The sequence below is a fragment of the Ambystoma mexicanum genome, chromosome 2q (genome assembly GCF_040938575.1).
Source record: "Ambystoma mexicanum isolate Mex_15411 chromosome 2q, UKY_AmexF1_1, whole genome shotgun sequence".
Classification (NCBI taxonomy): domain Eukaryota; kingdom Metazoa; phylum Chordata; class Amphibia; order Caudata; family Ambystomatidae; genus Ambystoma; species Ambystoma mexicanum.
In genome coordinates this window covers 930,709,394-930,727,587 of record NC_090924.1, presented here as the reverse complement: position 1 = coordinate 930,727,587, position 18,194 = coordinate 930,709,394, and the positions used below count along the sequence as shown (strand labels likewise).

General features: G+C 46.2%; 1 protein-coding gene across 1 annotated transcript in view; it reads right to left on the bottom strand.

Moving 5' to 3' along the window:
* The window catches only part of TAX1BP1 (Tax1 binding protein 1), a 1,378,509-nt gene that overhangs the window by 1,268,193 nt on the left and 92,122 nt on the right, over positions 1–18,194 (bottom strand). Inside the window, exon 2 of the mRNA XM_069648239.1 lies at positions 8,013–8,196. Coding sequence (XP_069504340.1) covers positions 8,013–8,189 — 177 coding nt within the window. The 5' untranslated portion in view covers positions 8,190–8,196. The remainder of the gene's footprint in view (positions 1–8,012; positions 8,197–18,194) is intronic.

Genomic DNA, 18,194 nt, shown 5'->3' with positions numbered 1-18,194 from the left:
GTCCCCTTTGTCCGTGAGGAAGAGGGCCTCTTTGATAACTTGAATGGTAGCGGTCTCAGTATTACATCATGGTCGGAAGATGGACTGGTTTTCTTGAAGGAGTTGTTGTTGGGTAATATTTTTGTGTAGTTGGAGCGTGGCAGTCTACTCTATCTAGCCAATGCGGGACAGATGGGTGATGGGGCAGTAGTGTCCTAGGTCGTTCGTGTTGAAAGGCGGGCTTCTTTAGTAGGGATAGAATCTGGCCAGTTTGCAATGCATTGGGGAACTAAAAGAACAAGGTGTAACAAAATGGAATATGAATGAACAGAGAGTAGGTTGCAGTTCTAAAGGGAAGGGCCGACCAAAGAAACAGCAACAACAGTCAGTGTACTAAAGTAAAATATCATATGTTTAACAAAAAGATAGCACCCAGCGGAATAGACTGAGTCCCACTCGTTAAGATCTCTCGACCACACTGGCTAGACACAGATGGGGACGGGTAGCTGCCCTGTGTGTCAGTGCTGACGCCAAGTATCTTCTATATTGATATTGTATTGCCCACTATTACAATCCTTTAGGAATAATGCTTGTATGGCATTGTCAGAAATGACTGGCAAGGACATTGTAGCCTCTCCTATGCAATGTCTGTTTCATGTCTTGAAACCCAATATAGGTTAAATACAGAACTTCATTAGCTTACATCTCTTACTTCGCAAGCGTTGTATTCTGCTGCGATGGATGAGCACAGGGGCTCCAACGAAAGATCAATGGCTGTGATCTGTTACCTGGGCTAAAGATCTGGAGGAACAATGGGCCCTTATGCAACCTGCCAAACCTCGCACAAAAGACATATGAGGTCCATTCAAATCATATTTTCTGCGTGCACCATCACAGGATGCCACTATAGACTGACTGGTGGGCTGAACCCAGATTGTGCCCCGGTTTATAATTGTGCTGCGCCTCTAACAGTTTTTACTGCTTATGTCTCCTGCGTGTACCACATTTTTCCCCCTCCGATTTTCACTTTTATTTGTTTCATACTGCTAAGCCTCCTTGACTTGTATATGTCATGTGTAAGAAACCTGAGGGTATTCTTCCGAGAAGACCTTGAGAATCCCTTATTCAGATGGCCAGGGAAGGACTGGCGCTCTAAGAGCCCAACCCTGGGGGCGGACGAGCAAGGGAGGATCACCTGGGTCGGGGAGCCCGGGTTATGCTCGGGGGAATACCCCAGGTGAGACGCAGTAGAATACCACGGACGAAGGTTGTTCCACATCTACCTCCAATCCACCCACAGAATATCCCTTATCCAAATCCAACGAACCCTCCATATCTGGTAAATCCCATACGAACCCAAACCCTGTTGCACCCGAAAACCACAATTCCCAGAATACCTGTTTTCCTGTCTCCTACCGAATACTCCCAATCATTCTTCTCCCCGTCCCACCGATTATTATTTTCCGAACTCCCAATGGGCTTTGACAAAACACTCATGTTCCTACAATCCCCCACTGTTCATTTCATGATAATAATCCTGGTCATTCCCGTTTGTTTCACAAACCGTACCAGTTTCACCCTTCCGAGGTTACCAACCCCACTAGTATGAGAGCTATAATTCCATAGAACACCTTTTCAGCATCTTACCCCGTAGTATACTTGGTCACTCTACCCACCCCCGCCTTTTGACACAAACACTTTCTCACACCGTGACAGACAACGGACTAAAACCAAAGCGGACATGTCCCGACCCAAAGGTCAAGCAATTACCAATAATTACACACGCCTGACGGCCCTTTCTCTTTCCCCACAGGGAAGAAAGGCAGAGCACAAGAGTACATTACAAGCAAGGCCGAACGCACAAGGAAGCAGCTATTCCGGACTGGCAGTTCAAGCGGAGGAGAAAAGCAGCGATACCTGAAAGGACGACAAGGAGGAAATCGCCCTTGCCCTTTTCAACTCAGACCCGCGAAGCCTACGGGAGGTACAGCTGATGTGTGGTGTGACAGGTGTCAACGGTACATAGGGGCCTCCCATGTTGATAACTCCAGCGGGGAGGCACGCTTGCTACCATGGTACCTTCCTTGACTCCAGAAGCAAGAAAAGCCAACGGGTTCAACGCAGCCGGTGAGTCTGAGAAAGCGGATAGCATACCGAACTGTGTTGAGCCCAAGGTTGCAATTGGCAACATTATGTGAACGCAAGGAACTTGTGAACAAAGAACTTATGAGTGTTTGAACTTTTTGAAACCCCAGAGAAGGTCCAGCTGCAGAGTGGACAGGCGCCGCAAGAGTTCATTCGAAGGACTCTGGCTGGCCCCTTTTGTTTGGTACTGAAACTACAAATAACAGAAGGCCCTAGTAGAGGGCAGCGTGAGACGTCAGAGTGGCCCTACATGGGTCATGTCAAATCCCTTGCACAATCGAAAATCTCTGACCCATTGTCAAGAGAAAGCTAGGGGAAGGGAACCCATGCTTTCCGATGAGATGAAGCAAATCCTAAACTGTATTAGAAACTCAAACTGTGTTACAGATGGCTATGTGAACCCGACGGAGAGATGCCAAAAGGGAAAACTAATGAGAGTGAATCCTGCATTGTGATTGTTAGGCAGAAACCTCTGCAGTTCCCTTAGGGACCACTGCAAAAGATTTAAGACTACAGGTGTTTGGCAGTAAACCCACTTGGTAGCAGTCTGTACACACAGATTCACTGGTAGCTGTGGCTGAGCATTCAGACTCCCCTCAAGAAGAGTTAGGCAGTATACAGAGCATACAAAATAGGTACAGAAATACCGTAGCACAAGCAAACACTGACCAGAGCTTGGGTGTAAAAGTATATAATTATTTATTTAACACACACTTATAAAACACACTAGCACTAAATTGGTAAGATAACTACAAAACACAATCACTATTATCATATGTACATCCCTGATTACTTGTTGGACAAGTCTTAGTTCAATGGCACTCCAACAAATTAAATAAAAAGGGAGGAAAAAGTAGAATTATGGAAGCATACACACTAAACACTTTTTAAAGAACCACAGCAAGTTAGGAAGGCACAGTCTACTGTTGAGCAAGGAAGTTTAGGTGCCAGGCGGAAGATGCCCAAGATCAGACAGTTACACAGAGTCTTCAAAGTTTGCGGAGGTAGTTCGAAAAAGGTTTAGTTTAGTGCAGGAAAGTTAGCTAGGGTGTCCCAGGCTAACCCAGGTTCGAGAGACGAGGATTCAATACACCCCGTTCTAACGGTTGCAAGGGAAGCCAGGCGGAACACGGTACCTTAAATGAAGAGGATCCTCCAGCGGGGGCAGTTGTTCCTGGCAGTGGGTGCAAGTCGCAGCGTCGTCCAGAGGAGGAGATGATCTCGTCGTGGAGGAAGGATGAAGGTCGTTGCACTGCCAGGGAAGAAACCAGCCGCGGAGTTCTCCGGTACAAAGGTACTATCCTTTTGGTTCACGGTAGTGGTGAAAACGTGGTATCCCGGTTGCCGGGGTGCTTGGCACAGGCAAGGCAGCCACGAGATGCTCCAGAAAGGCGAAAAGGTGGTAGACTGGTTATCCCCACCAGTCGAAGGAAGAAGACTCTCCGGGCTGGAGATCTCCTCTGTCGTTGGGAAAAGTGGTGAGACGGTTCAGCATGGCTCCACCGGTGGTGTTGTCTTTGCAGGCCGGCTCAGCTTCTCCATCCTCGGATTCTTAGGTCCTGTGGCGACTTCTGAAGTTCCAATCCCCAAAGCCCTGATTTTATGCAGCATACCCCCATTCACTCAGCCTAGTTGTCACTCAAACATGCTAAGTGGCGAGCCGGCCGGCTCACCACTTGGGCCAATCACACAAGAGTGCAAATTTGAGTTACCAAGGTAACTCAGTCCAGGGTGCCTAAACCCCCTCCCACACCCCCTGTGGTACCCAGACAGAGTGGCACCACTTTTGGAGGCTTCTGTGGAGAAGCCCGCCCAAAAGTGGAACAAAGGGCTCGACTTGGGTTGGAGTCACAGAAGAGAACACAAACGCCATTTTCGAGTCCTGGCAAAAAATACCAACCGGCAAATTAATATTAAATAAATAAACCGGAGGTATGTTCAAGGCTATAAGAATTAAATAATTAAAGTTGGTAGCCTCGAACAATGGGAAAATCCCATCGAGATATATTTGCGGTCGAATATAAAAAGTAGTATCCAATGCCACCAGCCAAAACTCGATCAGGGGGGACGGAGACGTGCCCCCTCGAACAGCAGACCCCGGGGCAATCGAATTGCCCTGACCAGTACGTCCACAATATGATGGTATGTACTGGTTTCTGTTCATAATTTGGGACTAGCAAAGCCAATGGTGACTTTACATGCCCTGGGAGACAGTAGTCATTCCCAGGGTATGGAGTCTATGTTGGGGGGTCGCTACGACACCCCTGGCTTACGGCACGGAGGGTGCTGTGTAACCCACATAAAAAAAACACATGAGACCCTATGGAGTAAAAGACCCCATAGCCCATAAAACACATGGAAAGTTAAAGGAACACCTCAAATCATGTCTAAGAGTGGGAGCAAAAGAATCTCACTCTTAGCAGGAGAGAAAAAAATAACCCCAAAAAATCCAGCAAAGCTGCTGGGGGACTCACTAGGTTTGGGAAATTAGCCTTACAGAGAATTCTCCCTAACAGTGATAAAGCAGAGTGAACGGAGTATTTGACAAACGTGAACCCGGCTGAGGGATGCCTGCGAGTTACGGTGAAGAGTAATACACCCGTGAACATTCGGTCGACAAGAGTGAACCCTGCTGAGGGTTGTCCACAGCAAATGATTGTTTAAAAAGACATTAAGGGTCTTGAATATTACACGCCTGTATCTTGAAAGGCTGCAGTGAACCAGACGGAGGGAGGCCCTAGACGCAAGAAGGATACGAGCCCGGCGAAGGGAGATCCAAAGGGCCGAAGAGCAATCGCCCAAGGCGCAAGATTACCAAAGGAACTTTTTGTTTGTTTGTTGTTCCAGCAGGCCTTCTAAGGCAAGAACTGAAGAAAGGAGACTTGACCTCTGAAGAGCCTGGTATCGTTGAATGGAATAGTGAACCTCGTGCTGGTGAAGCCCAGGAGTGTGCTGTGCTCAGAAGTCCCGCCTTGTCCTGTGCTAAAAATGCGGGCAAGGGTGTACCCAGCCACACCATCCTGACTTATGATTTTGAGAACAATTCTTTCTTAACATTATCCGGCACCCTTTTGTAACTTAGTGGTAAGGATTGGAAATGGGTTTCTTTTATTATAGGCCCTTTTCCTTTGACAAGACACCACTAGGACGGCCTTATTTTTGTTTGATAGTTGTAGCTTGGTCCCATCTTAGATTTAGGTTTAGATTGGGCGTTTAGCTCACCCATTAAGAAGTTCAATAAACACCCTTGAACTGTGATCACTTGTGTCCGTCTTTACTGTTGCCACCATGAGTTCTTACACATGATATTACTGTGTGATGTAAAGTGTGCTATTGCAATTGCTCGGTGTGAACATGAACCCTGAGCCATTATTTTAACAGTCCAAATACATCCATTGTGCCTCTCCCACCCCTCAAGGCTTATTCTGATGCCGGGCCATGAACACCTTGCTAGATTCAAATTATTTTGTACAACTGTATTGGCTTTTCATTAGCCATACCCAAACAAAAGCCATTACACCTATGGTTTTTGGATTAACATTCATTCAAGATAATGGTTGCATACCTAACACTTAATATCACAACTGAATAAGAAAATTCACTTACTCTTCCATAACCCTACACTCCCAACTCCAAACATTTCTGCCTGCCATCTCCTTCCCACCCCACAGAAAGCTACACAAAGACACACTAATGTGCCATAGTCGACAGTGGCTTCAGGGGGCATACATCCCGAACGTTGAACTCATTTCACCTGGATTCTCCTGTCCTGCTCGCGTGCGCAGCTAGGCTCCCAGACCTCACACACCCAACTTTTTTTGTTGGAATCAACTAAACTGGTAGTCCATTATTCTGAGCCTTTGTACATTCCAGGCCATTCTCTGCTCATCAGATGGCTTCTAAACTCCCAACCAACCCAACAATCGCTGGTCTCTGCTGCAGCATCACCAGATTTGCCAAACATTCCCATCTTTCATGGCATATTGCAAGGTCTTTCAGTTAGCATAGCTGCTGGCCAGGGCCTTCTCTACATATCCAAAGTAATGCTAGTCTTGTTTTGGCTAGCACAATTGTCAGATTATGGAAACTGACCTCTAAAGCGGGAACCCTGTCACCAGCCCCAAAATCATGTGAATTCTGAAAGGTCTAACTCTCTGTACCGCAAAGGTAAATTCAGGGTAGAAGCAGATATGATTCAAGTGGATGCTTCTCTACTTCCTGGCTACCCCAAACAAAATTTGGTTCAGATTTATAGTTTTCTGTATTCTTGCTGGTAAGGGTCTCTCACAACTTACAGGCAGTTGGTGAGGCATCAAAGACCAGTGTGCACGCTCTGCATTAATACTTCTGACAATTTGGCATCAGCAGTAGATCCTTCTCTAACTTTTCAACCTATGCTGTCATCAGCCAATGGAGCTGAATTCCGACAGCCCACAGAGGTTTCTTCTTGACCCTCCTCCTTCCTTAATTCTTACCATTGGTTGCTTCAGATTTCCAGTAATAGTCCAGACTTGATCCTCCAACAAAGTCATTCTGCCCTCCGAGTTCCTGATCCAAGTTTCTGCTTCTCCCATTGGCACAGCATCTGCATGAATTTGTTGCTGCATGAGTTCAACCTTCATCACCATGTTATCTACTACGGTATCAAGTCTTTCCATCAAATGAATTTTTTTTTTTTATTATTATCCATCGAAATTCATTCAATGAAATGCTTTTCCATTCAATGAATTTCGATGGATTAAGGGAAGGGTTCATTTTTGAGAATGGGGGTTGTGGTGGGAGGTTAGGGAAAGGGGGACCCTGGGAGTTGCCCCCCCCCCCATAAACACCACAAGCTAGAGGGAGCATGCCAGTGCTGAAATACATTATACATTTCAGCACCTGACAGCTCCCTCCGACTAGTGTAGTGTAGTCATATAACGCTATACGGAGCTGTCCAGTGTTTAAATCTGAACAGCTCTATAAAAGAGGTGTAGTGAGCATTTTCATTTTATTTTCTTGGACTGGGGATCTTTATTTTATTTAATTAGACCCCCCCCACCTCTCCCGGCTCCCACAATAAAATAAAAGTGCACACTACACATCATATACAGAGCTGTTCAGATTTAAGCACTGGACAGCTCCATATAACGTTAAAGCATTTTACATGTTCCATCGACTTTCCATGCAAGAAATGCAACGTGTTTATATAACGAAACCCTTTTCGATTAAAGGGTTTCGATGAATAAACACTTTACACATTATGTATGGTAATTAGATGGAACATTTCTCGTTGCATACGTTTCGATGCATTCCATTTTTGATGGTACTTACAGTTCTGGGAATGGAACCAATGGATGCACTGCCTGCGACACTGGGTGACGCCTCTTCCAGCTCTAACTCTGCTCCCTCCTCCAACACAGAGTTCATCTTCCTATTATTCAAATGGCTTTCCTCACTTCGACACTCAAATTTCAGAGGTAGAGCTATGGGTTTGTCCAGTGAAATTATTGGGAAATTAGGGCCATTGCTTTACCTCTGCTTTGACTGGGAGTGCGAGCAGCGGCGAAATCATCATATGATCCAGAGATGCATTATTTCTTAAGCGATTCCTAACATTTTAAACACTGCTCTATGCTGTACATTCTAGGAGCAGTTGTTCACTGAACTCTTGAACTGCTGTTTTGCTTCCACATTTGTCAATATCAGTCCTCAGATTATAGTGGGAATAACTACATGTTATTTCAATTATATTTTACAAGCAGTTTATGTTCAAATATGAACGTCAAAAGGGTAGCATGTTTTTTTTTATTTTATTTTTATTTTTTTTTACACACAAACTTAAATCAAAGCGAGTACAGCTTGTTTACAAAAGTATAGAATGGCTTTGAAAAAACAAAATGCCTTACCTTAAAAATACCAACCCAATCTTTCGGATTTGGTTGGATATATGGTGTCAAAGTGTAGTGACATTCCAGCTGAATGTGAGGAAGATAACTTTTTGCTACATTCTGAAAGATCACATGTGCAAAGTTCGAAGTCTGCATTGCGCCATCTGGGGAGGGAAGTTCTTGCAACTCCGCCATTGCAGACCTGCAACAACAAAAAATAAAATTAGATTTCAACTGTACGTTGCCATCACACACCATACAATGAAGACTGCTAGAAAGAAATCTGTAGGCATAGCTGCCACATGGAACGTTTATCCAGTTTTGCCATTTTAACTAACTGCACTTTGCATTCTGGTGCATGCATGTTAATGACAATCTGAAATGAGACGGCAGGTTGAGGTGGGCACCACATGTGGTTTGGTGTTCAAATTATTAGTTACTATAGAAATAACAATAAGAGGAGCTCCCAGCCTATATGTTGGTCCTAAAACATCTGGACCAAGTAGTACAGAAATCCACTGAAAGCTGGATGGTCTCACCCAGCTAAATCCAGTGCTCTCACAATGGCTCAATGTGAGCTCGATCCCTTTATAAACATAAACTGTCCTTTTACTTCATTTCGTGCAAATTAATAACCCGTGACGTCATTTGTTCACTGCAATAATTGTTCTCATTTTATTTGTCCGCTGTCACCAGATCCTGATATATGTTTCTTCTTAGATGTAAAGTAATATTTACAGGAAGCAATTCCCAAGACTAGACATGGCCTGGCTACAGTGCCTATGCATTTCAGAGCGGTTCTCCATCTTCAGGGCTTAAGCTCTTGGCCTTATTGCTTGCGTTTTTCATGAGGCTTCACTACCTCTTATGTATGCGCTTTACTCATTGCTGTGTCGGCAAGCAAACTGGAATCCGAAATGAGAAACCACAAGCGAAGCAAAATCCAGGACCAAATGAAGGCATTATACAAAACTTGGAACCACTGGGCAGCCAGGTATATGCAAGTGCATTCCTTTCACTGAACAACGATAAAGCGTGTAACATTCTAACTGCAGACACAAATAGTGCGTGGGGGGGAGGAGAGAGAGAGAGAGAGAAAGAGAGAAAGAGAGAGAGAGAAAGAGAGAAAGAGAGAAAGAGAGAAAGAGAGAAAGAGAGAAAGAGAGAAAGAGAGAAAGAGAGAAAGAGAGAAAGAGAGAAAGAGAGAAAGAGAGAAAGAGAGAAAGAGAGAAAGAGAGAAAGAGAGAGAGAGAGAGAGAAGAGAGAGAAAGAGAGAAAGAGAGAAAGAGAGAAAGAGAGAGAGAGAGAGAGAGAGAGAGAGAGATTACTTACTCACCATAATCGTAATTCTGATGCTTGTATCTGCTTAGATTCACACGCTGTGCATAGGCCGACATCTAGTGGAAACTGCGGAGTATTACAGTTTGTTTTTCGAAACTCGAAAAAGTGGGGCCGAGCTAGGGCGTGTTAGTAATACTAGTGTGACATCCACTGTACCCATGATCCCTCACGCGTGTAGGACCCTCAGATTGTATTTTTTCTGATACATGGTAACATGAGGAGTAGCGCGAATACAGAGTATCCAAGCAGATAGGACTACAAGCATCCATGCGCATTCTCTCAGAGGGGAGGAAGGGCGGGCCCATGTGAATCTTAGCAGATACAAGCATCAGAAATATGATTATGGTGACTAATGTATCCCTTCTGAGGCTTGTGGAATCTACTTAGATCACATGCTGTGCATAGATTAGCAAGCAGTGTTAGAAGAAGGTGGTGGGTTGTGAGAAGGGTCATGAGCGATCAAATGTCTTAGAACCGTTTGTCCCACTTGAGTATCTGTCTTGGAATGAGTGTCAATGCAGTAGTGCTGAGTAAAGGTGTGAATAAAGCTCCATGTAGCTGCTTTGCAAATGGTGTCAGAGTGGCCCCAGTACCTCTTGTAGAGTGGGCCCTTGGCGTGAAAGGCAGCGTTTTATCTGAAAGGGAGTAGCACAGTTGGATAAATCTGACTATACATTTAGAGATGGCACCCTTAGAGACGCAATCTCCTTCTCTGCCTACAGCTACGGAGACGAACAGTTGATCTGTCTTTCTTAGCAGTCTTGTCTACGTAGTAGAGGACCGCTCTCCTCACATCTAGTGTGTGGAGTTGTGTTAGGGAGAATTCTCTTATAAGGCTAATTTCCCAAACCTAGCGAGTCCCCCAGCAGCTTTGCTGGATTTTAGGGGTTTGTTTTTTTCTCCTGCTAAGAGTGAGATTCTTTTACTCCCACTCTTAGGCATGATTTGAGGTATGTCTTTGATTTATGTGCTTATGGGATATGGGGTTTCTTTTTACTCCATAGGGCATCATCTGTTTTTCTGTATGTGTGGTACACAGCACCCTCAGTGCAGTACCACAGGGGTGTCACAGTGACCCCCAAACAGACTCCATACGCTGGGACTGACTACTGTCTCCCAGGGCATGTAAAGTCACCACTGACTTTACTAGTCCTAAATTGTGAACAGAACCAGTACAAACCATCATATTGTGGAAGTACTGGAAGGGGTAATTATATTGCCCCTGGGTCTGTTTTCAAGGGAGCACTGTCCAGTCCCCCCCTTGTCAAGTTTCTGGCTGGTGGCAGTGGTTACCACGCGAAATATTCCACCGCAATATTCTCTATGGGATTTTCCCATTGATTTTAAACGCACCACTTTTTGGTGCAATATTAAAGTAAAGATATCGCCGGTTTATTTATTTAATATTAAATCACCGGTTGGGTCTTTTTGCCGGAACTCGATTCAAAAATGGCGTTTGTGTCCGTCTCTGTAACTCTGACCAAGGTCGAGCCCTTTGTTCCACTTTTTGGCGGGCTTCTCCACAGAAGCCCTCCAAATGGTGCCACACTGTGTTCCACAGGAAGGTTGAAGGGGGGGAATTGGCACCCTGGACTGCGTTGCCTTAGCAACCCAAGTCGCACTCTACTCTGATTGGGCCAGTGCATGTGTGATTGACAGCTAGGGTGATGAATGGGATTATTTTCTGCATAAAAACAGGGACTGGAACTTCAGAAGTCGTCACAGGACCTAAGAATCCGAAGAGGGAAGAAGCTGAGCCATCTGCAACGACGACACCACAGGTGAAGCCCTGCTGCAACTACCTCACCACTTTCCCGACGACAAGAGAAGATCTTCTGCTGGACGAGTCTTCTTCCTCTGAGCTGGTGGGATCAACCAGTTCGCCCTTTTCGCCTTCCAAAGACGTCTCTTGGGCGAATCGCCTGTGCCAAGCACCCCGGCGGCCGGATAGCCAAGCTCACCACTTTTGACCGCAAATAAAAGGACTGCAACTTTTAATCGGGAACTCTGCGGCTGGTTTCATCCCTGTGCAGTGCAACGACTCCCCGTTCTCTTCTCGACGAAATCTTCTCTTCCTCTGGTCGGAACCACGAACTTCAACCACTGCCAGGAACAACTGCCCCCGCTGGAGCTTCCTTACTCTTTAAGGTACTGTGTTCTGCCTGGCCTCCCTTTCTGCAGATTGCTAAAGGTGACCCTTAAATCCTTGGCTTCTAAACTGGGTTGGCTCCAGGCCTTCTAACTATATCTTCTGAATCACAACAACCTCTTTTGAACACTCTGCAAAGACTTTTAGTGCACTTTAAACCGTGTGATCCTGGGCACATTTCACTTTGCTCCATTTAAAGTGGGCCTGGCCTATGAACTTTGGCTCTAAAGTATAACCTGCCTTTCTCCCCTTGCTCTGAACTCAGTGTTGGGAACGGTTTTATTTTTATGCTCTGCCGTTTTCGCTCCCTTTAACTACATTATCAGAGTGCCATCTTGGTTAAGCACTCAAATCTGTTCTAACAAATAGTAGTGTTTTAACCCTGACTTGTCTGATAGCTATTAAGGGAGGTGTGTATACTTTACCTGACTGTGTTTTAACTTGCTTTTGATTGAGAGTGCTAGTATATGCCATAAAGTGTGTTTTAAATAAATAATGATATACTTTTTATACAAAGCTCTTGTCAGTGTTTGTTTGCTCTACTGTGTTTTGGCCCTATTGTGTATACTCTGCATACTGCCCTACTCTTCTTGAGAGAAGTCTGACGGCTCAGCCACAGCTACCAGGTAAATCTGGGTGGTGCAGACTGCTACCAATTGGGTTTACTGCTTACTCCTGTGGTCTTAATCTTTTTGCAGTGTTCCCCAAGGGAACTGCACAGGATTCTGCCTAACAAGTTGCACCTCAGCAGAGCTTTTGGGTTCTTGGAAAAAGGCTGGTAGCTCAATGGACTGGTTAACATGGAATTTTGAAATGAACTTGGGTGAAAACCTAGGGTGAGTGTGTAAAACCAGTTTATCCTTAAGAACAGTAAAGAAAGGATCCTGCACTGACAGAGCTTGAATTTCACCGACCCTTCTTATGGATGTAATGGCTACTAAGAAGGCTGTTTTATAAGTCAGGTGTTTGAGACTAGCTTTATGCATGGGTTCAAAGGGAGGTCCCATGAGTTTAGCAAGCACCACATTAAGGTCCCAACCTGGTGGTGGATTAGAAATTGGAGGGTGGAGTCTCTTTACCCCTTCCATAAAGGCTTTGACAACTGGCAATTTTCACCAGGACACCTTGTTATGGGAGGTGGTGTAGGCTGATAGCACCGCCAGGTGTACCTTGAGTGAATTAAATACTAACCCTGCATCCAGTAGGTGGAGCATATAGGTGACAATATTGGAAGGAGTACAATCAATTGGGTTGGTTTGTTTATTCTGGCACCAAATAACAAATATTTTCCACTTGTCAAAGTAGCAGTGCTTTGTGTTAGGTTTTCTTGATTCCTTTAAGATATTCATATATCTCTGGGGTAAATTGAGATGGCCGAACTCTGACCTCAGGAGCCATGCTGCCAAGTTCAACGAGTTGGGTTGAGGATGCACGGTTTGTCCTTCGTGCTGGGAGAGTAGGTTGTACCAGTTCGGCAGTCTGATGGGGTCGCACAACACCAGTTGCCTAGGTGTGGAAACCATGGTTGTCTCGCCCACATAGGAGCAACTAGGATGAGCGTCATCGATTCCCTGTGTATCTTGTTGATCACCTTCCTCATCAGAGGGCTTGGTGGAAAAGCATAAGCAAACATCCCTGACCAATTCATCCATAGAGCGCTCCCCTTGGAGCCTGGTTGGGGGAACCTGGATGCGAAGTCTGGGCACTGTCTCTTTTCTTCAGTGGCGAATAGGTCTACAGTGGAGAAACCCCACAGAGAAGAGATCTTCTACGACTTCTTTGTGTAGTCGTCATTCGTGTTCCTCTGGGAGGGGATCTCTGCTCAGGGCGTCTGCTAGTGAATTGAGATCCCCTAGAACATGTTGAGATGAAATATAAATCTTCCATCTGAGTGCCCATTTCCAAATTTTCTGGGCAAGCTCGGACAGATTTGGCGAACGAGTGCCCCCTTGTTTGTTTAAGTAAAACATCGCTGTCGTGTTGTCTGTTAGGATCTGCACTGACAGGTTGGATAGGAGGGGTTTGAATGCCCGAAGCGCTCTGAAGACTGCCAGAAGGTCTAGCAGATTGATGTGGTTCTGAGCCACTGTGTGAGACCAGAGACCCTGAGCTGTGTGGTGACGGTAGTGAGCTCCCCACCCTGCCAGGGAGGCGTCTGTTGTGACAACGGCCTGTATCTCTGGATCGTAAAAGGGTTTCCCCTCTGTAAGATTCTCTCTTGTCCACCAGCGAAGACTTTGTACTAGTGTTGGCGAAACGACCACTAGATCGTCCCACTGACCACTTGCTTGAGACCACTGTTTCGCCAACCATTCCTGCATGGGTCGCAGGCGCACGTGGGGAACCAGGTAAATGCAAGATGCCATCATGCCTAGCAAACACATCACACTGCGTACCCTTATTTGGCGACCAGACGGATATTGAGGAATTTGCAGCAACAGATTTTTGAATCCTTTCCTCTGATGAAAAGGCCAACCCTTCTTGAGTGTTTAGAACAGCTCCTAGGAACTGTTTTGGAGGTGCTTGGCACCAGGCTTGATTTTTTCTCGTTGATTGAGAAGCCCAATTGGAAGAGGAGGTCGATAGTTCTTTGGATGTTTAATCTGCAAATTACGGGGCTCTCCCCTGTGATGAGCCAGTCGTCCCGGTAAGGGTACACCGGGATTGCCTCCCTGCGTAGGTGCGCCGCCGCCACCACCGCCAGTACCTTGGTGAATACCCTTGGCGCTGAGGCTATTACGAATGGCAGCACCTTGAACTGGTAATGCTGAGGGTCTTGAAACTCAAGAACCTTCTGTGCGCTGGGAACATGGAAATATGAAAATCGGCATCTTTCATATCCAATGTTGCCATGTAATGCCCCTTTTTTAGTAGGGGGATTACCTCTTGGAGTGTAGTCATGCAGAATTTTTGTGGCTTGACATACTTGTTTGCAGGGCGCAAGTCTAATACTGGGCGCATCGTTAGATCTTTTTTTGGCACAAGGAAGTAGGTTGAAAAAATACCCTTGTTTACCTGGTTGCCCGGGACGAGTTCTACTGCGTCCTTTGCAAGTAGAATGGAGATCTCCTCAAGGAGGATTTTCTGGTGCAGTGTACTTTCTGTCTTGGGGGATGGTTGCAGGGGCGTTGTAGTAGCTCTATACAATATCCTGCGGCCACTGTGGACAGCACCCATCTGTCCGAAGTGATCCCTTCCCATGCATGGGTGAAGGTGGAAATGCGCCTCCCTACTGGGGATGCAGAGAAGGAGCACAGAGCAGAACGTCACTGTTTATTGGGTGGTGTACCACCTCTACCGGGGCTGCCTCTACCCCTATTGCGGCACCCGAGTTGACCTCTGGGGAACCCTTGTGTAGCCTGGGATTGATTGTTGCCCCATAAGGTTCCTTGGTTCTGATAGTAGTTGGAAGCCCCACCATACTATCGCCCAACGGAACTTGTTGAGAGATATCTTGTCCTGTATCCAGAATTCCTGAAGTGGTCGCATTTGTAACCTGCAGAGCCGGACGAGGTAGATGCAAGGCGACATCATGCTCAGTAACAACTTGGCCTGCACCGTGGCCGTCAACGACGACAGCCGCTGCACCTTCCCGAAAATGGCTGCTATCCTCTTCTCCGAGGGTGGCGCCAGGCAAGACACCATATTGAGTCTGGCGCCTAGGAACAGCGCGTTCTGTGATGGCGTAAAACATGACTTTCGCTAGTTGACAGAGAATCCCAGATCGGTTAGTAGCCGGATGGTCGCCTAAGTGTGTCCTTCGGCCAGCTCCCATGAGCGGGCCCAAATCAGTCCAGATACGGGTATACGTGTTGGCTCTGTTGGTGTAGATGGGCTACCACTGGTCCCAGGCCTTTCGTGAACACACTGGGGGCAGACTTCAAAGCGAAAGGTAGGGCCTTGAACTGGTAGTGCTGCCCCTGCACCACAAAACCTAGAAACCTTTGATGTTTCTTGTGAATGGGAACGTGGAAGGGCATCCGTCAAGTCCCCAAGAGATGAGAGATGTCCTTGAAGCGGATATAACCGCGCAGGAAGTGACCCAGGCAATTTGGTCTCTCCCAGCAGGCAAAGACCCCAGCCAGATGGTTTCACTTACACATTTTATAAAACCTTTGCCGACACCCTGTACCCGCATTTCACTAAACCATTTAACGCCTCCTTAGAATCAGGGAAGGAATCGGACTATGGCTGAATCAGCCACCACCCTATTGCTGAAACTGGGGACAAATCCTGAGGAATGTACTTCCTATTGCCCCATAGCCCTTTTAAACACTGCACAGTAAGATCTTAGCAACCAGACTGGGTGAGGTCCTACCAAGTGAATTAACAATGATCAGACCGGCTTTATTAAAAATAGGGGTTCCCATGATAATATCTGATGGGTGGTGGATATGGTTGCCCTGGCTCCCTGAATCCCGGGTGGATTGTCTCTTCTTTCTCTGGATTCCCACCAGGCCTTTGACAGCATGTCATGGGACTACTTAGCAGCCGTCCTGCCGCCTATGGATTTGGCCTGACTTTCACATGGTTAATTATGGCAAATGTTCAAATCCCGTCCACCAGAATCAAAGTTAACGCCCTTAGGTCCTCACAGCTCCCCCTCGGATAGGGCACTAGACAGGGCTGCCCCCTTTCTCCCTTAGTATTTGCATTAGCAATGGAGCCAGTAGCACAGAGGATATGTTCTCATCCCCGCATCACAGAGCCAACACATGGGGGAGGTCACATATAAGGTGGCATTATATGCTGATGATATCCGCTTCCTTCAGAATCATTTATCTTCCCCACTAGCACTCAGACTACTAGAATGCTTCGCCTTGGTATCAGGCTTATGCATCAATCATGAAAAGTCTGTAGGGATGATAACAGAGCCGCTTGATGTTCTCCCCACTTTGAAAATCACCTTTCCCTTTAGATGGGCAGAGAGAGCACGTACCTTGCGCTCCGTACCGCTAATATGCACACCTCCCTCCTACGAGCCAATATTCCTGCGTTGTGGAAAGAGGCCAAAGACATGCTACAAAGATGGGAGATGCAGGAAATCTTGTAGCTGGGTTGAATCAGTGCAGTCAAGATGACCTTACTCTCGAGGGTTCTCTACATATTCTAGGCCTTGCCAATCATCCCAGAGTGAGACCTACTTGAACTGCAGAAGGGAGTGGGGTGGTTCATCTGGCATGGTCGGCCTCCCAGAATTCCTTGCAAGCTTCTCTTCCGATCTAAGGTTCTAGGAGAACTTCCAGCATTACTTCCGGGTGACACAGATTGCCCCGATGCTAAACTGGGCATTGGAGGAAAGGCCGCCAAAATGGAAGCCTTTGGAACAAACCGGTTCACCTTACCCTTAGCTCACCTCCCATTTTTTCCCCAAATCCCAGGTCCTCCTGGAAACCACTTGCTCCAACCTTGCGCCATTAGGATAAAGCTTGCACACAGCCGGTGGTTAAATCAGGGCTGGGCCCCCTTTCTACGGTGTTACACAACTCAGAGTTTTCCACGGTATGAGGTTCGCACAATGGGAATGACAAGGGGTCCTACGGCTGAGAGACCTATATCGAGACGGTGTGCCACTTACCTTTGTGAAGTGAAAATAGAAGGTTAACCTCTCAGAGAATAGAACCAAGGGTGTTGGAAGCCCAAGAATCACAAAAAGTGTCCACCTGCTACCGGTTAATGGAGTGTACTTCTTTGGAGGACAAGCTCCCATATATGGTGCGTTGGGAGACGGAATTGGGGGTAGAAATCTCAGACAATTCATGGTAAAAGATCAGGTCCTGAGCCCACAAGAGCTCCTGCTGCACCTTCATTAGTGATGGAGCCATCAAATGATGCTTTTGATGGTACATGACCCCTCCCGTCCCCAAAGATTACACGCCATTCATCCAGACTATTCAAATCGCTGTTGGCACGGATGTGGTCAATTAGGTGACCTCAGGCACATCTGGTGGCACTGCCCAATTATGCAAACATATCGGCAAGAGATCTGGTCAAGGAAGAAAAACACAGGCAGCTTGCTCCCCATATGTCTGTCGATCCTGCTCTTTGGGGATGCTCCCCATGTCAGGCCCTAAAGCGGACCTTATATATCAAGGGAGCGAAAATAAACCATGCTTGCTTCTGGAAGACTTCAAAAGGCCCCTGTATCTCATTCTGGTGGGTGAAAACATGGGAACTCATAGCCATGGAAAATCTCACAGTACACATATCTGATCGAATGGTGAAATTATCTCGCATTTGGGCCCCATTGCTGGACTTTACTCGAGAGAAGGAGCACGTGTTTTTTCGGCCACAGATTATGAAACATCTATTACAGGCTGAACTGGGATGTCAGGATTTTGTGGGTTGACGTGCTAGATTGTGTGGCCATTGCTAGTATGCATGTGAATTGCTCTACAATTTTCTTTATTAGTTTGGGTTAAGGGAGTTTCAACTAAGATTTTAAAAATGAAATTTCAATGGTTACGCATAGATACTTGTCATGTTATATCAACGGGATTATAATATGTTCGAGATTTCAATAAAAAGGCAACTTGGAAAAAAAAAAGAGACTGCTTTGGGCTACCCTTGGTGTAGTGTTTCATCAAAGATGGATTGCTGCTTTTTAATGCTTGTCAAGGAAGCGTGCATTTCCTAATCAGTTAGATGAAGTCCATCATGTCTATACAGGTTCGACATGTGCAAATGGATGATGTTGTTGGATATCCACA